Raw genomic sequence first — 23,351 nt, 5'->3', positions numbered from 1 at the left:
TTTGCCCAACCCTGTCTCCAGGGTACGCTATCTCTATCGCTCTTCCGTATTGAAGCAACAGAGCCAGACTGCTTTTCGATCGGCGTCTAGCGTCAACGATTGTTGTTTCTTCTAGGCCGTTTCGTACGGATGTGGCTCATGTGGCTGTTGATTTCTCAGTCTATCTATTCTCGTATTTTTTTGTCGATTTCGTTTTTTGAATACCATAACCATGGAAGTTCGCGATGTCTACTGATCGCAGAGCCACTGGTATGCAATACAAATGTATTATGTAATGTATGATGAAATCATCATCATCATCATATCAGCCTTTTATCGCCCACTGCTGAGCATAGGCCTCTCTTCTAGTACGCCACTTCTCCCGGTCCTGGGCTAATCTAATCCAGTTGTGATCTCTAATACATTTAGCATAATATGCTATTACCATCCCGTATGGTACAACCATCAATGGGTATGTAGACTATGTAAGTAGGTATGTTGTTTGTAGCACAACTTTTATCTATTATGAAACACGTCCGTTTGTTTGATAACTGTGCACAAAGCGTATACAGCATAAGGTATATTTTGTAGACATAATATAGTCGTGGATGCGAATCCGTGTTGCAATGAACGAGAATAACCTTTCACGAGTGCTGTTTGATTTGACATTTATAGGACACTGCGTTCATTTCAAGGTCGGCGGTAACGTAAAGCGCCTATTCGTCGGAATCCGGTCCTTTTCACATATTCTTTAACATAATATGTGTAAGAACCATGCAAAAACTAGCGTCGACCTGTTAGGTATGTGGACTATGGTCAACACGTATAGTAAACAATATACGAAATACGAAAATACACTAAGTCCGTTTTCAAATTATCCGATCCGATATCGGATGTGAGAAGGATATCGATGGAAAAAATCCAAGATCGCACCTGTAATGTACAGGATATCGGTCCTACATCCGATATGGGATCGAATAATGTGAAAACGCACTAATACACTGTATAGTTTTTTTTAGTACTTTATTAACAGTATTCTCAAAAATTGGGAGGTTTAATTACTTAACAGATAGGTAACTATTAGGAATATAATTTTATGAAAGATAAGGAATTTTTTTAGCGAAAATTGGTAAATTTACAGCTCCTGCAGGATTTGAACCTACATGTCCTGCCACCTTTTCGAAGACTGGTCCAAAATGTTGCAGAGAGGTAGTAATAAAAATTGCAATATTACTTGAAGATGTTTATAAATGCTTGATAAAAAAAAACCGGCCAAGAGCGTGTCGGGCCACGCTCAGTGTAGGGTTCCGTAGTTTTTCGTATTTTTCTCAAAAACTACTGAACCTATCAAGTTCAAAACAATTTTCCTAGAAAGTCTTTATAGAGTTCTACTTTTGTGATTTTTTTCATATTTTTTAAACATATGGTTCAAAAGTTAGAGGGGGGACGCACTTTTTTTTCCTTTAGGAGCGATTATTTCCGAAAATATTAATATTATCAAAAAACGATCTTAGTAAACCCTTATTCATTTTTAAATACCTATCCAACAATATATCACACGTTGGGGTTGGAATGAAAAAAAATATCAGCCCTCACTTTACATGTAGGGGGGGTACCCTAATAAAACATGTTTTTCCATTTTTTATTTTTGCACTTTGTTGGCGTGATTGATATACATATTGGTACAAAATTTCAGCTTTATAGTGCTTACGGTTACTGAGATTATCCGCGGACGGACGGACGGACGGACGGACGGACGGACGGACGGACGGACGGACGGACGGACAGACAGACATGGCGAAACTATAAGGGTTCCTAGTTGACTACGGAACCCTAAAAATTGGTTGTCTGTAAAGTCCGTTTACGGACGGTAGTTTGACGTGATAACGTCAAACATTACAGTAGTATAGACAGGGGCGGATCACTCCGCGATTCTATCGCCGCGCTACAAAGTACATGCTGGCAGCCGCGAGTTCGCGGCCTAATCAGGGGTGGCGCGCGGCGCGTTTTCTCGGAACTCACGTTCCCACTTTCTATTGTTACTTTACGTCGCGAGTTTTTTTAAGCTAAATAATTAAAACGATGTAATTATTTTGATGCCAATAAATCAGATTTGTATAATTAAAAACGACGTTCACTGAATAATGTTGACATTGTCAGTAAGTGCGAGAGGGACACCAGCCCAAACAATGACCTCTCATGTGGACTCACTTTTTGACCTAACTACACAATCTAGTTTTATAATTCTAAATCTATGATGAGTTCAGACGGTATATGTTCTTTCAAAAAGTCATATAAATTAAAATAATTAATTTTCTTTTTATTTAACTTATGAAATGAGAACACGTTCATATTGGAAGCCTCCTTTTCTATTTTCACTTATCCCACCGCTGCCATCATGTTTTATGTTATTATACTTATTATTTATTTAACTTATTAAATGAGAACACATTCATATTGGAAGCCATCTTTTTATTGGCAGCATACACAAAGATGGTCCATACACAAACCACTTGCTCTTGCTTGGTGGCCTTTAGGAACGGGACAATGACGTCATCTTTTTCGTGCATGCAGCCCGTAGTAACGAGTTATTAGACATTATCACGTCAAAAACAGTAATGTTATGATCAGTGAAGTAACTCTTTACTTAGAAAATATAACAGTATACTTAGGGCTTTAATTATGTGTGAGAAATTAGTGGCACTGTAACTTGAGCAGTTTCATGTACTCTGCCTATCCCATTGGGGAATACAGATTTGAATGTGTATATGTATATTTCTCTAGACATTGGTTCAGAGGGAAAACATCTTTGCTATAATGATCTTATTAAAAATTTGTTTCAAACCTAATAAGAATCCATACAAATATTATAAATGGGAAAGTGTGTGTTGTAATACTGACTTTATTCATCAGAAACACTGTAAAGTATTCAAAATGTCAGGATTTCTTGTAAATTCATCATAGTTTTATTTAATTTAAAAACAAAGAATATGTTCCCTGTTATGGATGTTATACATGGAAATAAGAGTTTAAAACTGCAGGTGATAGCCCTAAATTGTTTCATATTTCTATATTGCTAAATATATCTAGAAAACCTAAGTATTTCTCATAATATAATATGTGAGCTAAATTTACCTACCAAAACAAATTATAGTGGATTTCAGTATGTCACAATATCATAAAAGTTATGAGCATGTCTAATTCTCCATCTAAAATTCATCAAATATGCAAGTGTTTCAATAGATACTATTGGTAAACAATAGGAAAACTCATTAAATATCTCAAAAAACATTTAAGATTAATAGTTTTAATGAAATATATCGCATAAGTAATTGAGACTCTTGAGTAAAGTGATATAAAAGTGAAAGTAATTAATTAAAATATTAACTTACCTCTATATTCCCCATTGTTTGGAACGCAGTAAAGACAAACATAAAGCCAAAACCTAACAAAATAACGTTTACGAATCGCCGATCCATTTTGACGGAGTTAAAAGACTGTATTTGTACCAAATTAAAATGAATTTATGATTATTTCCACTTAAATAGTTTCACCGCAACGCAACACTGCGACGCACCTTCTCTGTTATGCGTTCCTCGTCAACTATGTTATTGCTCTTGATGTTTCAGCAACGTGCATTCCGCGCTCCCTACTCCTACGAATGCAATGCTTGCTTACATTACAAAAGAGTTTCGCTTGTGTCGGTCGGTGTCGTATCGTAATCCATTTCATGTAAATAAAAATACACTCTGAGATAAAACTGACAGCTCTACAGAGCAGATGACATGACAAATCTACGACACTGACACAATGGGAAGCGTTCTGATATTTCCCTGTAAAAAATAACCGAGCCGGTTTAAATAACAAATAAACTTCATAACTCATAACTGGCATTTCAGACCAAAATTAGGCAAAAGTAAATATAAACAAAACAATCCAAATACTTATTTTTTATTTGAGAGTTATTACGCATTTTTTTTAATTTTAATTTTGCCCGTAAATCGCTACTTTATGTATGTATTCGAAGGCATACGGAAAATGTCACGATCATGACTTATGACATAAAATTTTCGTCTAGTAACCGCTAATTTTTGATGTTTTTAATTGTGACTTTATTTTAAAACTAACTTTGAGGAAAAAACACCAATATTGCCTAAGATATACTAGGTTTATTAATTTAAAATTCTCTTTTTATTCTATATCACTCTATATGTCCTTTCTCTGGGCAAACATAAACATATGAATTTTCAAATAAGTTTTATTATTTTCTGGTGGCAACATTAACTAAGTGTTATCTGTGCATGTTATTTTATTTTTCTGACGATAGTTGTGATTTATTACAGATTTTACAAATGAAGGAGTGTGTTGTGTATTTAGCTTGCATTAAAACAATGTTGTGCCTTATTGATTAGTACTTTTGTTTGCTAATTGCACTTAGTGTTGTAAAATAAGTTTCCTGCCTTCGGGAACCGAGGATGATCTCATTGACGCACTGACGTTTCGTTCCTTTCCGAGATCTTGCTTGATCGTTTTATTATTTTTACGATTCACTAAGTCCAATGACCTTGTTAGTAGCTTATAAATAATATTTCCGAATCAAGTTATTCAATATGAAGAAGCAGTTCTTTAGGGTTAAGCAACTCGCCGACCAAACATTTTCAAGGTACAGTGTACTTTTTATCTATCACCATTAGATAAGATTGGAGCTCCTTTGTAGAGATCGTTGGCAGTCGCATCACAGATCTTTGTGTATACCACCTCGCCAGTACAAGATAATAAAAGCGTTATTTGAGATACTAGTTGCAGTTTAACTTTAAATTGTGAAGGCAGTGAAGTGATAATGGTTTTGTTTACGCGCAGGGGCGGCAAAGGAGAAGCGCTCACGGATGAGCTTCAGACGGCGGATCGGAAAGTAGAACAGTTAAGAAATGCCTTACAATTAGTTAGTAAGAGGCTGGCCACTGGAGCTGGAGGTACCCAGGGGCAGGACCCTGCAGCCCGAGAGAAAAGGCTGAAAAAACTTCCAGAATATATGCTTGGTTTATCTATGGTGGAAGCCAGCAACTATGATGATGATGAAAGTGTGCTTAAACATATCCTATTTGAATGTGGTAAGTATGTAAATATTTCCAAATCAATTTGATAATGCATATGTTGCTAGGGGCCCGAATTGTCACAGAAGTGGCTTGTTACATAGCCAAATTGTGATTTATTTCAGTAAGGTCATAGTATTTATTTTTAAAACTTTTATAGCTATTTAAGATGTGTTATCACTGTCATCAGTAACTCCAATTTGATGTTAAGTTTATTATATCAAAAGGTATCTTATTTTGTTATGTTAACTTACACAGACTTACCTTCATTGGGTAGGTTTTGGTATATCAGGAAAAGATATTAAGGAAATGTTAATAAAAATTGCATAGTATCAATAATGCAATTATTATTGTTTCAAAATATTTAATTTAATTTAAAACTATTTATTAAAATGGTATAAAGCGCACTTTATACCATTTGAAAAACCCTTAACTGTAATAATTGAAATGGAAATCCATTATATCTATAATATGATTTGTTTTGTATAGTTTGTAGCTGCACTCTTTTCGAAGGGTCTCCACGGAAGACCAGCGTCAGGGTCCTCCTGGGTCCCTTGGCATGAAGCTGAGTGGAGACCTTTTCAGTTATGCTTTAATACAATAATATTTATGTCAGTGGTATTAGTTAACTTTAAATTAAGTGTTGTTGAATAAAGTTCTTCTATTCTATTCTATTCATTAGTGGTTTGGTCAATATTAGATTTTTTAAATTATTTGTAGGTAAAACAGAAAAATACCTAGCAAATGAAATAGCCGAGCATGAAGTTAAAGTGGAGCAACTGGTAATTGCCCCACTGTCAACCATCAGTGACCATGATCTCCCGGCCATACTGAAAACTAAGAAGCACCTTAGTAAACTCATCAGTGAAAAGGAATCTGCGGCTCACAAATATCATGTAAGATAAACTTATCTTTTGACATAATCAATGATGGGATATATTGAAAACATGTCTATCATTATTTGGCTTATTGATAATGATTTGGAAGTTATGATGCTGCTCTTTACTCAGTTTTTGGAATAATTATCACTTTTATGATTCTCCTTTTCCATTTTTTAAACTTATAGGCATTTTAATTATTTTTTATTATCATCAAAATGTATGTACTATGTAGTTGTTATTATACTTCAGGGTGACACATAATAATAAAAGCACACCAATGACCATAAAATAATTATTTCTCCTTTTGTCAATGTCATTTATTAGAAAGAATCTCATTTTCAGCGAGCAAGAGAAGAGAACCCAGCTAAACTAAGTGCAGCAAGGGAGGAGTTAGAAGAAATCGGGATTAAAGTGGAGTCAGCTAGAGATAGTCTAGCAGCGGAGATGTTTAGTCTAGTTGCAAAAGAAGCAGAGATGGCCCACATATTGCTGCAGTATGTTAAACTACAGCGGGCTTACCATGAATCTGCATTACATTCATTACAAGACACCGTCCCGGAGCTAGAAAGATTCATAAGTAAGTTATACTTAGTTTTCTTACAGACAGATTCTAGCCCAAGAGACTTCAGTAACTTGATGACTTCAATTTAGGATATCAGAAAAATGCATGCATTTTATCTCTTTATTCATAGGTTAATTAATTGAACACCGAAAGTGTTACCAAGCATTTGGCCAAGGTACCTGTTGCCTTTTTGATAATCAAAAATATGTTAACTACTAAAAGTTCTAAGTACTGACTGAGTGCATATTTATATTTTATACAAATGTTTCTGTATGATTCAGGTAGGTAGGTGTAGGTACTCCAAATATTCCAAAAACATTTCTTTTTCGTATTTCGCGGCTTTAGCCACCAGGTAAACAAACATTTTAAAAACCAGACATATGTGCACAAGTTTAGCCAATTTAGGTAATTAATTAACAAATTTGTTTGTCCTATTTAATGGCATTTTAAACAATAGTTACTCAAAACAAATTATTGGTTGTACGATGTGTTTATGACTACCACACCGCGCACCGTAACTACGGTACCTGTGGGGTCGTCCAAACCTTAACGACAAAAAATAGTACATTACGATATAGGTGCGGAGTGCGGAAAAAAGGAAGTTCGAAACGAGTGGCGATAAAATAAAACTTGTCCGAAGGGAGTGCTTTAAATCGACACGAGTTACGAATTAAAGATCCTTATCTATTTAAAAAAAGCTAATTGCGAGTTGTACTCGCGTTGTAAGGGTTCCGTAGGTACACTACAAGAATTAAGCGCCTCCTTTTTAGTAGGAACTTAAGTCATTTTTGCGAATAATCGATATTCTGAACAAAACGAAACAGAAATGAGTTTATAATATGTAATATTCAATCAAACGCGCTCACACAATTTCAAGAGATTTGGTAACTCCTTCCAGCGGCAGTGAGTGAAATTCGTAATTTGAGTTTTTTTTTCTTTTTAGTCCGACTTACGCTTTACTGTAAATTTTTAATAGGTTTTTCTGTAATCTATAGACTGAAAACTATCTCGTGTATTTTTTTGAAAATTTTTCGCTTAGTAGTTTCGGAGATAAGGGGGTGGTCATTTTTTGCCTATTTTCTTAAATAACTTGAAAATTACCTTACTAAACATTATTAAAAAAATATTTTTCAAATACTTATAAAAATCTCTTTCATTTGATATGTACCTAACACAATATAGTTCTAGAAACTTTGATTTTTAATTTTTCCTTTATTCCCCCAAAAGTGGCCCCTATAATTAAATTTTCATAATTTAAATTACATGTCCGTCTTTGGGTCACAGGTTTACATATGCGTGCCAAATTTCAAGTTAATCGGTTCAGTAGTTTCGGAGAAAATCGGCTTGACAGATGGACAGACAGACACAAGAGTGATCCTATAAGGGTTCCGTTTTTCCTTTTTGAGGTACGGAACCCTAAAAACTAACACCAATGTTTAGACCACCTTGTATATTAATAAATTGTACCGTAGGTACGGTCAACTCAACCACAGTATAATAAAGAGTACTATCGTACAGTATGGCCAGTTGGCCACTCCCGCTCCCCGCTGAAAGCGCCGCCCTGTCAAAAACGCAAACAGTGAACCTGTCATACAAGCATAGTACGCGTTCACCTACACGAGCTTAAAATGTGTGCTAGGAACGCGCCTCTTTCATTTATTTGATCGCCAGAGTGCGAGATGTGACTCAACACAACTTATGCGAACTTTTTCAAAAAAATACTCGCTCATCTTCCGCAAATAGTCAGCCGCCGTAGGATCGATCGCTTCGTCAAGGTCACTCCTGATAACGAACTGTGAATCCAATGTCATGTCACAGCCCTATCATTACTGTAATGATAAAAGGTTCCTGTCGCCGTTTATTTATTCCTATTGAACACGTATGCTGATGTCGCGCACACGAAAATTCTATTAGAATACAATCATTTAGACTTCCGTTGTGTTGCACAAACTTATATGTAGTTAGATAGTGTAGGCACGGCACTGAGTTCATTGCTATACAGAATTGGACAAATGAGTATTTTTTTCCAACATGTAAGATGTAAAGAAAGTGAACGTCCTTTAAAAACAGACAGACGGACTTTTGTACCTTTTAGGTACGGAACCAGGGTGTCCACTTTCTGGAAAGTCAGGGAAAAGTCAGGGAAGCTCATAGTGGTCATGGAAAGTCAGGGAAAGTCAGGGAAATGGTTTGGAGGTCAGGGAAAAACTTGGCACCAAGAAAAAAAATCAAAAAGTATTGAAAAAATAATATGATTTCTTTTCTTGGGTTGGCCACATCCATGACAGCAAAGATGGATTCCCGGTAGTGATTTTAAGGCCACTTAAAATTGTCTCTTTAGACTTTTCATGACAAGTATAGTACCTGGCCTCCATCCCAGTGATTGCTAACGAGATATATCTTCATGCTCTAGCTGACCTTAATTTATCCGGCCCAAAATCGTAGATGTGTAAAAATCCACATTTTTTTTTACATTGCGTGCCCTACCCACATATTCCAAAATGGCGAAGGGGGTCGGGAATAAATTCAGTTATTGTGATTCAGATTAACTAGAAAGTTGCACCACAATGTCACCGTGTACAACATTCATAAGTCAGGTGCTTCTGTTAGGGCGATGTGAAAACGACAAAGATAAAGTTACGTCGCTGTCCAAGTATCTATCCGACAATTCAAAGCGGAGTTCCTCATAAAGCTAATGGCGCAAAACGTCACATAGAGGCGCAATTTGTATGAGTCAAAGGAGCATAGGAGGATAATAAGCGTGACGATGAGAGAACTTCAAACACTTGGAAACCTAAAGGCATCATGTAGTGGCAAAACACCTAAATGGGCATCCCGACGCTGACAACAAAGAAAAAATTTCGCGCTCGCTTCGCTCGCGTTTACTATTATTCATTTCATAAATTTAAATTCCCTTTATTTTTCGTAAAAGTTTCGTGAATTTTTCATGAAATTTAAGATTTTTTGGAATCATTCCGCAACTTGCACATAACTACTCTGCTCTGATAGACTAGGTACCTACTCCATTTTGTTTCCTATGTTATTTACATAATAATTACTACCAGTCCCAGGGACGTAAAAAAGGGGAAAAAAATTCGCGCTCGCTGCGCTCGCGAGATGTTTTTTTCTAGTGTAGGATATCTAAGGGCGCCGAAACCCAAACTCGTTCTACCATGATGCACGGGCCGGCACTGGTATAGCCAAAAGTAAATGGCGATAACTACCAACTACAGATTTCGTTTACGTTAGTTTTATAAAACCAGAAATTAAAGTTTAATAGTTAACCTTAGGTACAAAAGTATGAACTGCCTTGCAAATTTTAATATTTCGTACTTTAGAAAACAAACATATTCCGGAAAAAAAATTGGATTGACAGACGGACAGACAGACGCACGAGTGATTCTTAAAAACTTTTAGGTTTTTTTTCAAGACAGAGAAAAAAACGTTTTTTTGCAACCCTAAGCAAAAGCGGTACAAATTTAAAATTTGGTCAGGGAAATTTTCTTAAATGGTCATGGAAAGTCAGGGAAAAGTCAGGGAATTTTTTTTGGGTTTAGTAGTGGACACCCTGGGAACCCTAAAAAAGTAACAGTATGTATAGGACTATAGATATATTGCTTTGCCAATCCGGCCGCGATTGGTAGGACGCGGACAGCTAAAATAATGTACCTAGTTAGCTATCGGTACCTACAGAAGATAAACTGAACATAATACCAACTCACACCTCACACAAGGATATAATTTTTATTTATTTTGAACACTGCAATAATTTGCAGCCTAAATAATGTTTAGATAGATAACTATGATTACATTAATTACTATTAAACTTGTTATCAGACGCAAACTGTGTAGAAATGATGAGTCACACAACTATAAATGGTCGTGCGACCATCATCAATTTTACCGTAATTAGAGTAATAGTCTTTGCAGATGATCTATTTTCTACAGTGATGAGTTGATGACAAATGCGGTAAGATTGTCATAATCGTAACCATTATCTCAGAGTGTACTTTCGTTTTGTTTCTTCGTTTCTCATATTATCTATCTATCCAACAGTATCTTTTAAATCGTTTGCCTGTGATCTCCATTTCTAATGTTTCTAATGGATTATGCAAAGCTGTATCAAATCGGTTGAAGAAGAAATAAGAAGTTTATGAATAATATGAACATCAATCTACGTCAGCTACGGGTATCTAGTACAATTGATTGTCTATTTAGATTGGTCAAAAAGAGAAATAAAAAAACAAAGTGTGATGTAAAGCTGCATTTTTGGTATATTATTTAGGGTCCTTGGAGGACTGTGAAACTATGTTTTTCAAGCAAAAAAAGGGTGTGCTTTTTTTTTAATTTGCAAAAAACTGCAAAAAAATCGGACTTTTTTTAGATTTTGCAGTGTCATTTAAAAACTGGAGATTTTAGGCAATAAGTTGCTTTACAAAGTTAAAAGTACATTAAATTTGAAATCATTTGAGTCTACTCGCAATGGCGTATCTCAAACAGTTTTTGAGATATGACACTTCAAAAAAGGGTAATTTTTCCCCTCTTTATGAAAATTTTCGTTTTGCCAATATTTTGAGACAGATTTCAGCAAAACATATCTCGGTATTATATATTTTGCGAAATAAAGTTGTAGAAAATTTAATTAGCTTTCATTTAAGACCAAAAGAGAGCCAGTTAGTCAAATAATCAAATTTATAACCTAAAAAAATAAGATTATAATGGCATAAATCTAGTATAACTGGATCAGAAATGGTGGAGGGTGATAGCCAAACGGGATAGTTTACGTGATATATATTTCAAGAGACGTAACAAAGAAGGCGTTATTATTATTTGGGGACTGTTCAAGTATTACGTAAGCACTATAACAATAATAGGCATTATACGTAAGCACTATAATTATAGGGGCCGAGGAGGTGATTGCTCTGCTTATAGGGTTTTGGTGATGATTTAGAGCTTTCCTTACTTTTTTGCTGACAAGGGAAATGGGGGGAGGGTATATATTTGTAATAAATTAGCATAAGTAACTCTTGAATGGCCCCTTGTCCTTGACGTAGTCCCATTTTTTACTTCCTTCTATACTATTTAAATGAGAAATACTACTATGTATTCTACGTCAGACTTATATAGGGACTGGGATATAGACCGTGATTACCTTTTTGATTTTTGTCGTGCTCCCGATATTTCTAAAAATGAAGAAGGCGGGTGCGGGTGTAAATCCGGCGCATTCACACACGATGGTCTGTCCAAACACACTACACTTACAATGTCACTACGTTTGTTCAATTCTGAGTTCACTTACTCAAACAAATCACTGGATTCCATACATTTGATAGTTTGAAGTCATCTTCAATCTCGGTATGTTGTGGCGTTCCGTCGACATTACCATAGAACTAAGCAACTTGACCGTCGCAATCCTAAGCCATGAGGAACAGAGGAAGAAGAAAAGTGTAATTATTTTTGACTGCAGCAATGTGTTCTTTAATTCTGCAGGCAGTGCGCTTGGTCGGCCCTATCATAACTTTTAATGTATTCAACATGTTTGACGTATATTGTCTGGACAGTCAGTGGCCTTTTTCACCGCAGTGATATTGACATCTTGACACGCCCAAATCTGTACTTATTTCTAGTGTTGATTTTTAGATGAATAGTGTTTGAGTGCTATTAAAAAATGGCCATTTCAAACACAAATTCTAGTGTTGCAAAATATCACTCGTACTCGGCCACTGCAATAGTCGAGCCACATTGATGTTGGTGTTCACCACTTCACACCAATGAAGGTTTTCTGAATCGTTTTTTCGTCAGGCGGCGATACTGATGTGCCAAGTCTTTCTCAAATCAAAATTCAGAATCCAGCAATAATAGTAAATCGCCACTCATTTTATTTAGTTCCACTGTTTCAGTGGCCGTGTATGACTGATATTTTTAACCGTCGCCTCATATCTCTCAAGAAGGACGGTTATCAAGTCGTCTGTATGTTTTTTTTTTTTTTTTAATGTTTGTTCCTCGATATCTCCGTCGTTACTGGACCGATTTTGAAAATTTTTTTTTTTGATTGAATGTATATGCATACAGATTGGTCCCATTTTTCTCAGAACCCAGTTCTGATGATGGGATCCTGGAGAAATCGAGAGAACTCCTCAAATCTGAAAGGCATACATGTGCATAAGGTGATTTTTGTATTTTTAAAGGAATAGCATGAATTTACGTACGGAACAGTGACATTTGGTGCAGTGGAAGTGCTGATGACGGTCAGAACGGAACTCCTCAAATCTAAACGACACGCTTATAGTGACTTTGGTATTTTTATAAGAACAGCATGCCCTTACGTCCAGAACAGTGACATTTGGTGCAGTGGAACTCCTGATGATGGTCAGAACGGAACTCCTCAAATCTGAACGGCACGCTTATAGTGACTTTGGTATTTTTATAAGAACAGCATGCACTTACGTCCAGAACAGCGACATTTGGTGCATTGGAAGTGCTGATGATGGTCAGAACCGAACTCCTCAAATCTGAACGGCACGTTTATAGTGACTTTGGTATTTTTATAAGAACAGCATGCACTTACGTCCAGAATAGTGACATTTGGTGCAGTGGAACTGTTGGTGATGGTCAGAACCGAAATACGTAATCCAACATTCGCAAGTAGCTTTCACCAGAACCCCAAAGGCGGCGGTTTTTTTTTCTTAAAAATTATGTGACGCTTGTGTTTGTGGTAATTTTTAAGAGCACTCAAACACTATACAATCCATCCATCCAGCCATCTAAAATTTAATACCATAAGCAATAAGTATACAGATATTAAAAAAAACACACACACTTTAAGATACCTGACTGTCTAGACAACATACGAAACATAATATTAAATACATTGTTCTACACACATTGCCCCATACAAAATGTATAGAGGGAAGTAACAAGTGGAAGTATGTCAAAGACAAGGGGCCGTTCAACTAGTAACTGTACAGTACAATAGATAAAAGACAAAATTTATAGCAAGTGTTAACCCTCCCCCATTCTTATCTTTATCCAGTTATACTAGATTTATGCTATAATCTTATTTTTTTAGGTTTCTAATCTAATTTATTAAAAATATATACCATCCCCCCATTCCCCTTGTCAGCAAGAAAGTAAGGAAAGCTCTAAATCATCACCAAAACCCTATAAGCAAAGCAATCACCTCCTCGCCCCCTATAATTATAGTCCTTACGTATAATGCCTATTATTTTTATAATGCTTACGTAATACTTGAACAGTCCCCAAATAATAATAACGCCTTCTTTGTTACGTCTCTTGAAAACTATCCCGTTTGGCCATCACCCTTCACCACTCAATTCTGATCTAGTTATACTAGATTTATGCTATTATAATCTTATTTTTTTAGGTTATAAATTTGATTATTTGACTAACTAATTGGCTCTCTTTTGGTCTTGAATGAAAGCTAATTAAATTTTCTACAACTTTATTTCGTAAAATATATAATACCGAGATATGTTTTGCTGAAATCTGTCTCAAAATATTGGCAAAACGAAAATTTTCATAAAGAGGGGAAAAGATACCCTTTTTTGAAGTGTCATATCTCAAAAACTGTATGAGATACGGCATTGCGAGTAGGCTCAAATGATTTAAAATTTTATGTCCTTTAACCTTTGCGAAGCAACTTATTGCCTAAAATGTCTAGTTTTTAAATGACACTACAAAAACTAAAAAAAGTCCGATTTTTTTTGCAGTTTTTTGCAAATTAAAAAAAAAGCACACACTTTTTTTGCTTGCAAAACATAGTTTCACATTCCTTCAAGGACCCTAAATAATATACCAAAAATGCAGCTTTACATCACACTTTGTTTTTTTAGCAGATTTTCGTGTAAGATTTGACCGGTCTAATTTGTCTGTTAAAGAGTAAGCAGTTTCGACACGCGATGGCCAAAAGTCTCGCTTGAAATGAAAATGAATCCTTTCCCATGAAATACGAGTTGAAAGATGATAAAACGTTATCCATATAGTAACATCTCACGCCAGCTTCTGTGATGAACCTGAACAATAAAAAAAAAATTACATTATTGTTTCTCTTGCAGATGACAGTGCAGTGAAACGTGTATTCGGGTATCCATTAGAAGACCACCTGCGGGTGACGGGGCGCACGATAGCCTTCCCCATAGAGCTGTGCGTGTGCACTCTACACGAGTTGGCGCTAAACGAGGAGGGGCTGTTCCGGATAGCGGGCGGTATGTATCAGCACATAACTAGGTACCTATTTTTTTGGAGCCTATGCACACCTCACGCAATTATGTTTTTTACTTGAACATGTGTTTTTCTACCTACTTTAGCATTGTTTTTCATTCATACAGGTACATCCAAAGTAAAAAGGATGAAGTTATCGCTGGACGCGGGCCTGTTCAACGTGCCGCTGCCGCCCGACTACCGCGACATGCACGTGGTGGCGTCCGTGCTCAAGTCGTACCTGCGCGAGCTGCCCGAGCCGCTGCTCACCTACCGCCTCTACGAGCACTTCCTCGCCGCCTCGCGCCAGCCGCAGGAGAACGCCCGCCTCAACACGCTCTGGGAGGCCGTCCATCTCCTCCCCGAGGCCAACTTCCACAACCTCAGGTACCTCATCAAGTTCCTGTCCGCCCTCACGCAGAATCAGGCCACCAACAAAATGACGCCCTCCAACTTGGCGATCGTGATCGCGCCTAATCTGCTCTGGGGGCCGCACGAGAACAGCGCCTTCGACATGAACGTCACCACCGCCGTCAACTGCGTCGTGGAACTCCTCATCAAACACGCCGACTGGTTCTTCAATGAGGAGATCAATTTCTTCATCTCCTTCACTAAGGAGGATCTCCTTCCCGATCAGTGCGAGTACGGGTTTACGCCGGGTTTCGGTCCCAGTTTCCCGCAGACGGCGGCGCTGCAGGAGCACTCCAACGGGGATTACAGCAGCATGAGCCGCTCCATGCTCGAGTACGAGCGGCGCGGCGAGCCCGGCCGCCACTCGCGCAGCAACAGCCACGACACCAGCCTCATTTTACTCGAGAACGATATCAAGAAGGCCCAGTCGAACAGCTCCCTCTCCGATCAGTCTAGTCCCCCGCTCGGCAGCCCGAAGCCCATCATGAGGAGAAAAAACAAGCCGCTAGCACCCGTCCCGCCCAACTTCACTCCGGACAAAAACAAAAAGCCCGAAGCGCCACCGGAGCCGTCGAAAGAGGCGGACAAGCCGGCGAAACCGCCGCGGCCCGTCATATCCGACAGCGGAAAAGTAATCTCGGGCGTGCAGACCATCAACCGGTCCACTTACCGACAGAGCAAGGCGCTGAAGGACGAGGCCCGGGGCAGCAGGGAGAACCTCTTCGAGGCGAGGCGGCAGAGCTTAGAAGTGGAGAAAGATAAATTCGAAAGTATAAAAGCCCTGGAAGACAGGAGCGATTCAACTCTAGTCGTTAAAAACGTGACCGCGCAGACGGGAGTGGTCGGCAGGATGAAAGTGACGGAGGGCATCAGCGGGCCGGCGTCGCTCGGCGGGCAGCCCGCGCGGCCCGCCGCCAAGCCGGCCGGCCAGCCGCCGCCCCGGCCCGTGGCCGCGCCGCGCACCATCATCCCCACCGTCGACGCCGACGCCGCCGACGTGCAGCTGCGCAACAAGCCCGCGGTCCCGGAGCGCCCCGCCACGCTGCGCCCGCAGAGCTTCCGCGGCGGCCGCGGCTCCAGCGACTCGGACGTGACGCCGACCGTGCTCGAGCGCACGCACATATACAGCGTCGACAAGCAGCAGCCGACGATGATCCAGGTCGGGCCGGCGGACGAGGAGGGCGGGTCGCGCGTCACCGTGCAGCGCACGCACAGCTCGGGCGGCAAGGACGCCGAGCTCGACGAGCACAAGGCGCTGACGAGCGCGACGCGGCAGAAGTCGCAGTCGGAGGGCAGCATAACGGAGGTGCCGCTGTCGCCGCGCGCGCCGACGGCGCGGCCGCCGCGGCCGCAGGTGCCGGCGCCGCCGCCGCCGGTGGCCGCGCCCTCGCCCGCGGCCGCGCCGCTCGCCACGCACGAGAGCACGGACCTGTAGCCGCAACGCCAGCCCCGAGATCATCAGTATTACGCGGCGCCGACTCGGTCCCGACGCGTGCCGGCGTCGAGATCGACTCGCGCGCCTTTTCTAATTGATCACATCTCATGACAGATTAGCATTAGTAGCCGGTGCTTCCGATTTGAGGAACCTCTCTCGACTCGAGCGCGTTGATCCGGAGCTGTAATTTGCCGGGCGCCCGGTGGCTTCGGCGTGCCCGATTATATTTTTCTCTCTTGCGAAGTCTTCATATCTTGATTATGGCTTTAGAAAATCGAACGAGACTGAAGAGTTTTATACTTTTTATTATGCAATCTACGTCCTATTAATAATGAATAGTACTTCTAGAGTGCAAGTTAATTGCCTGAATTTCAAAAGTTTTGTGTCAACATATTTTTATACTGAATTGATAGAAAGAAAACAAAATAATTATATTTACGTGCAAAATTCAACTTTAGTGTTGCTTGCCCTAGAAAAGTACTTCAATCATAATACTGTAAGTATTAGTCACTCTGGCAAAGTCAATACGTCAAAAAAACTGTGAGGATGATTAGATAAACAAAGTATCGCATTTGTTAACATTATTATGGTGCATAAAGCTGGTCGCTAAATAGATGCGTCGAAGTTAAATTAAAAACTAGAAAACTAATTCATGGATGTTTATATCCGTAGTAGCAGTTTTCTTTCCATTATACTAACCGTCGATAAATTTTGTCGCAGTCTGTGTAGGCATAGCCAGCTTGTGAACTCGCTTATTTCACATCACAAGACGATGTTTCCGAAAGAGACATCAAAATATGCTGTCATATTTGTATGACAGATAAATTAAACTGTACAAGTTACGTCAAAGCCCATTTTTGCATTTTGCATATCTTAATCTGCCTTTTATCTATCAACTTATTTATTTTTGTACTTTAATTATAAGGCATTTGTGATTTACATACAAGACATATATTGGAACGTAAATATAGCTTGCACGCGTAATTTAAGTACATATTGGAGTTGTAGCGTTAAATTTAAATTAATTCGAGCAATATTCCAAAAAGACATATTTGACATTGTCAATTCAGCTTTATATGCTTTTATTGACATTAAGTAGTAATATTAAGCTGTTTGCAGTTTTTCCGAGTCTACGCAATTTAACAGCTTTGAGCTCCAAATGGACTATCTAAGCATTTTTACCTCTTTCTTAAATTAATATCATACAAATTATCAAGGCTCTTAGCAACATTTTATTAAATTAAATTTACTAGAAAATAATTAGTCAATCAGTTCACACTTGTATATTTTGCGTAGACTTGGCAATGTTGTATTTAGCATAATTTTGTACAATATTGAATGTTGCAATTGATCGTTGTGATACTAGGAAGATTATCCACCCAAGAGGGTGCACAAACGTACACATTTTGACGATTAGCCATATTTTATGATATTTATCTTATCAGTGCACGAGTTCTGTCGCGAACTGAAACGTAACTGCATTAGTTAGCCCACTTCAGTTGCGATTTTAAGGCATCCATGGTCTGATTAATATGACCAATATTCATTCACTAAATCACTACCCACAGTTTTTATTGTAACCGTCTTGAAAATCGTCTACAAAAATGCGTTAAAATTGTACTAAAATATTCTCTTTAGTAAAGCTACATTACTGCTTACGTAAATATAATAGAGACACATCTTACAGAATGAGAGATTAAATATCGTAATTTCATTCTAACAAATAGCTTTGTTTCTACATACGTACCCAAGTAAAATTTGCAAGTCTACAGAGACCTAAGTAAATAAAATTGGGCTCAACATTAATCGTCCATGGATGCCTTACACGGCTTTGTTCATACACTGTGTCAGTAAATTTTACATTATTTTTTTAGAATTAAGTATGTTATGTAGTATTTACGACGTTTTATGTGATATGCATTTTATTATTATACTGCAAGTATACAAGCTTCTGTTGTAATTAATACTAATAAGGATATGCTGAAAGAAAAATTCAAATAGATTTGTTGTTTTATTTTACGTTTGCCATTTGACAATGTAGTGGTTCCGTTTGCCGACTCTGAGAAGCGATATGAGGTTGGGCAGTATATGAGCGGATTGCGTGATGACTTCGTCTATTTTCTTGATTCTAGCGTGGTTTATGTAGAAGCCTCCGGCTTGGATTATTCGTATCGCGTCACCTGGAATTAAAACACATTAATTGTTATTACTTTTTCCTGAAGGCAGACCCGCCTATACAAACAGCTATATAAACCTGTAGATACTCTGATGCACATGACATGCTAAGGTATCTTCGTAAATTGATCTTCGTGAAACGACTCAATATAATAGATGAATACCTATATACATAGATGAATCACATAGAGTAGCATTTATTTTGTTTCATTGATTTTCGACAAACTAAATTCGTACCAATTTCCTACATAACAAGATTCTAATTAAAGACAGGGAAAATGTTTACGGTGGGTCCTTGGATGTGGGAAATGGCAGGTCAATCTACGCAATACTATCCGTAAGGGTTCTATTTGATAGGATAATAAATGCCAGAATATTGTCCGCAACTCACTCTCTGTAGGGAAGCAGCCAGCCTTCATCCCTAGCTCGAGGACCGTGACGCCGGGAGACAGCAGTAGCTGCACCACCGGCGCGCCCTGGAACACCTGTTCCAGTTCTGTGGAACTGAGCGTCACGAGCGACTTCACGTCCTTGCTGTAGATAGCTTCTGTCGCTCGCTGAGCCCGCTCTAAGCCCTCCTCTGAAAATATAGAGAATTCAAACATGTTGCAACTTATCTAGATGAACGTAAAGTTAATCTTCCTGTGAAAATATAGATAATTCAAAGAGATGTAGCAAACTTTGAAACTTATGGCAATCAGTATAAGTTCATTTTGTAATAAGCTGCGCTTTCAGTCTTATACCACAAATAGCAATAGTGATACCTAACCGCAACTTAATACAAGTGCCTTTGTAAAGCACGCCACTATTATTAAATTTTCTTTCTTTTTAGGGTTTGAAAAATTCAAGCAGTTATCTGTCAAGTGCAAGGAACCGGACTTATACCAACCCTAGTAATTGTTATGTAGCAATGACAACCAAATGGAGCCGATATTGGTCTAACACCAATATGAGGGATTCCTACCACTGGTGGTACTTACTGCCATGGACTAAAGTGACCAACTGTTCCGCTAAACATGTTTGAGGGTATCTCTGTTCAGGGTGCTCTTTATGTTTGTGCATAATGTCCTTTATTTCTCCAAGTTTGTAGAAACTGAAGAGTTTCAGCAATTTCTCCACTTCAGAATCTTTAGTCCTCACAAAATATTGGTACAAGCTGTAAGAACTGGTTTTCTCTGGATCTAGCCATAAGGCATTTCCAGCTGATTTACCGAATTTGTCACCCTCTTCTGTCGTGACTAGAGGTAGTGTAAGGCCTAAAAAAGGGAAAATAAATTGGTAAAAATTGCTTTTTCTGATTGGCACATAAAAAATCGAGTCCATAGACTTACGGCCCGGCCACGACATTGGTCTAAGTGCGACAGAGGTGAGCGGCAGCCATACGTGCGAATGAAAATTCCCATCGCTGTGTTTCGCTCCAATGTACCTATGGCCGCCGCTCACCGCTGTCGCGCTTAGACCAATGTCGTAGCTGAACCGTTAGACTTGAACTTACCATAGACATCTTTCTTAGCTGTCCTACTTATGAGCTCATGGCCTGCAGTTATGTTACCCATCTGGTCACTGCCTCCAACCTATAAACATAGCGAGGGTTTACTGGTGAAACCCGATAAGTTGAGCAAACTGGTTTTTGAAATTCGAACTATGTGTAATTTCCACAATGTTGTTATTTCAAGAACAAATTATCTCGATTTATCGGGTTAACCCTGGTTAGGTAAATGAACAAACTACATAAAACTCTACACATGAAATAGATGCAACTTTTGCCCTATATTAGTATTCTGATGTGACTTCTGCAGTACAATTTTACCTGGAATCTACAATCATATTTGCTCAACAGATGCAACCAATCATAAGACTGGAATATCTGGTAAGCAAACTCGGTGAAGCTCATCCCAACATCTGAATTGATCCTAGTCTGCACACTCTGCTTCAGCAGCATTGTTCCCATTCGGAAGTTTCTGCCAATTTCACTGACAAACTTGATGGCATCTATGTCTCTGTACCATGTCTCATTGTTTACTATTCTGGAAATAAGCATAACCATTAAATTATTAGGTAATTCTTTTTAGATTAGAAGATTTGGGAGGTGGTAGTTGTCAGACAGTGTCCCACCATAATCAAGTAAATGTTTTCCTTTTATTTACTCATTTGCTAAAACAAGTTGAACAGTATGCAATCAATGTTCAATCTCAGTAAACTGATATAAAAGTTACAGTAAATAATTTTACTGTAACTTTTATATCTACTACTAACTACTGTAACTTGGATATTTTTTGGAGTACTAATGTACCTACTCCAGTGCAAAAACTGGTACAGTATGATCAAGATCAGTTAGCAATTTGGGTTTTATATCTATCTTGCTCGCACTTATGAGATCCCGATAAGAGCTTAAGCCGAAGGGTAATAGCTGAATTGTTAACTGATTTTAATTGCACTGTATCTTTGTTGCAATCATACCTTACTGGGTTTAGTTTTCCTTCGTCCTGCCAGATATATTTCTGGTGATTTTCAAATACTGTTTCTAGGTTCTTCTTAATGCAACTAATATTTTGGCTTATGACATCACTCTGTAGGGCAGTGCGGTCTGTGCTGCGTCCACTTGGATCACCAATATGGCCTGTTGCTCCTCCTAACTGAAAATATTGTTTTTTTTTTATCTTATACCTTTAAACTAGCAATTCTTATATATTTATTTATTTATATAGATTATAGATATACCCACGTTCTCGGAAACCGCTCTAACGCTGAAATTTGTTATGTGCGGGTTTTCGGGGGTGAAAAATCGATCTAGCGTAGCCTAAGCCAGCGTCCCCACTTAGGCGTCGCGTGTCTCGCGGCGCGCAACGGACGTCTCCGCCACGCCGCCTGAATGTATTTCAAAAAACGTCTCCTCAGTACATTTTGTATAGGAAGGACGTAAGAGGCGCCCCCAGGCGGCGCGGCGCGCGCCACGCCGCCTGAGGCGCGTCTTACGTCCTTCCGGACGTCTGTTGCGCGCCGCGAGACACGCGACGCCTAACTGGGGACGCTGCCTTAGATCCCGAAAAAAGGCGAATTTTCGAGTTTTCATGAATTCGCGTTTTCATGCGTTTTTCTTTCGCGTTAGTAAACGTAAAATATGGTTGTTAATTTCGCTGACCGCGACCGCTCGTCGGCTCCGCGTAGCTCAGTCGTACGAGGTCAGTCTAATGTTCGCAGACAGATCGCAGGTGTCAGGGTTTCGAATCCCGGCCAGAAATTAAGTTTATGTTTTAATTTTTTTTTGTATTTATAAGTGTTTTTTTTTTATCTAAACACTTGATATTATAAAATAGAAACGAGCGAAGTTCCGGTCGCCCAAATATTTATTATAAACTGGCCAGTGATTGACCTTAGTCGCACCTGATGGAAAGTGACAACAAGGCCGAAGTTGTAGCTCACTGGTTCAGTAATAGCTTATTCACTCTTGACTTGAATACACCCAGATTGTATTCGACCGAGAATACAGATGAGGGAAGTATATGTGAATGATTACTTGTTGACATCAGCTTCAACCAAAAGAATAAGGTCCATAGATTTCTTAAGTCCTCAACATGAATGCCTGGATTGAATATAACAGTTCATATTCTTTCATATTTAGTAATTAGATAAAGAAAGCAATTTCCTAAATAATCAACATTTTTTAAGTCAGTCAATAATGGACATGGTAGAGCAGGTAGTATTCACCAAATTTATGTGCTGCAAAATATTTAGGCAGTTTGGCTATCACCACTTATCTGGTGCTAATGGTGCTGACATAAAATAATTTAATTTTTTTATGAGAATTGTATTTATGTTAAAATGCTTGGTAAAGAAATACTCACCAGAGCAATAACATTGTGTCCTCCTCTCTGCCAGTGTAGAAGATTTATGATGACAAGTAGATTGCCAACATGAAGACTGTTGGCCGTTGGGTCAAACCCAGCATACACACACTGAGGGGCTTTGTTGAGCAGATTTATTATGTCATTCCTAAATCAAGAGATGCGTTTATTGTAAACCATTCATTTAAGCAACTAAAAGTTAGCTACATGCCACTCAACTAGGTTCAGCCCAAAGTGGAAATGAAAATTGGGCATTTTGTGGTGATTCTTAAAGTAATACTTACGCTGCGGTATTGGGAAATAGATCGTTAAACATGCCCCTTTCATTGAGTTTTAAGATATTTCTACCACTACTGTAAAATCGTTTGTGTTGTTCGTAATTTTTTAACATACGTAAATGCCGCAAGAACTTCATTTTTATAATTTTATCACTATACTTAACAACTGTCTGTGTAAGATAAACGTAGTTATAACTATTTCAAAAACAATTAAATTATATAAGTTATATTCATATTTTTATGTAATTTCTGAAAGAAAAACACTAATATGTAGAGGTTATTTCGGAATTGTTTTGTCAAAATGACAGTGACATTTGATAGATATTTTTAGTGTTTTATTCATTTTCTTAAACAGTTCGAGAACTTGCTTGCACACGGTGCCTGGCCGAGAGCGAGAAGATAAAAGCTCTTTCTCGCTCACACTTATGTGAAATATGAATACTACTGTAGGTAGGTATGGTAAGGGAAGACA

The 23,351-nt window shown here is 38.6% G+C and overlaps 3 protein-coding genes across 4 annotated transcripts in view; 1 reads left to right on the top strand and 2 right to left on the bottom strand.

The window, feature by feature from the left end:
• The window catches only part of LOC125233644 (UNC93-like protein MFSD11), a 52,705-nt gene extending 48,990 nt beyond the window's left edge, over positions 1 to 3,715 (bottom strand). The window contains exon 1 of one of the 2 annotated variants that reach the window (XM_048139710.1): positions 3,372 to 3,715. In XM_048139710.1, the coding sequence (XP_047995667.1) occupies positions 3,372 to 3,458 (87 nt within the window). In that variant the 5' untranslated portion in view covers positions 3,459 to 3,715. The remainder of the gene's footprint in view (positions 1 to 3,371) is intronic. The other variant, XM_048139712.1, reaches the window with a different exon arrangement.
• Positions 3,716 to 4,281: 566 nt separating this feature from the next.
• Positions 4,282 to 18,583, top strand: LOC125233642 (rho GTPase-activating protein 44-like). The gene is made up of 6 exons (XM_048139708.1): positions 4,282 to 4,642; positions 4,840 to 5,090; positions 5,793 to 5,968; positions 6,296 to 6,530; positions 14,591 to 14,740; positions 14,864 to 18,583. Exons 1-6 carry the CDS (start codon positions 4,590 to 4,592, stop codon positions 16,579 to 16,581), a joined length of 2,583 nt encoding a protein of 860 aa, XP_047995665.1. The 5' UTR covers positions 4,282 to 4,589; the 3' UTR covers positions 16,582 to 18,583.
• On the bottom strand, positions 18,580 to 23,060 carry LOC125233643 (tyrosine--tRNA ligase, mitochondrial). The gene is made up of 8 exons (XM_048139709.1): positions 22,886 to 23,060; positions 22,602 to 22,749; positions 21,217 to 21,392; positions 20,567 to 20,783; positions 20,252 to 20,330; positions 19,737 to 20,012; positions 19,148 to 19,336; positions 18,580 to 18,761 (listed from the first exon to the last, which is right to left on the bottom strand). Exons 1-8 carry the CDS (start codon positions 23,014 to 23,016, stop codon positions 18,598 to 18,600), a joined length of 1,380 nt encoding a protein of 459 aa, XP_047995666.1. The 5' UTR covers positions 23,017 to 23,060; the 3' UTR covers positions 18,580 to 18,597.
• Positions 23,061 to 23,351: the final 291 nt, after the last annotated feature.

Source organism: Leguminivora glycinivorella, chromosome 14 (genome assembly GCF_023078275.1).
Source record: "Leguminivora glycinivorella isolate SPB_JAAS2020 chromosome 14, LegGlyc_1.1, whole genome shotgun sequence".
NCBI classification, from domain to species: domain Eukaryota; kingdom Metazoa; phylum Arthropoda; class Insecta; order Lepidoptera; family Tortricidae; genus Leguminivora; species Leguminivora glycinivorella.
Note: the sequence above shows the minus strand (reverse complement) of the source record. Positions and strands in the feature narration are given on the sequence as shown.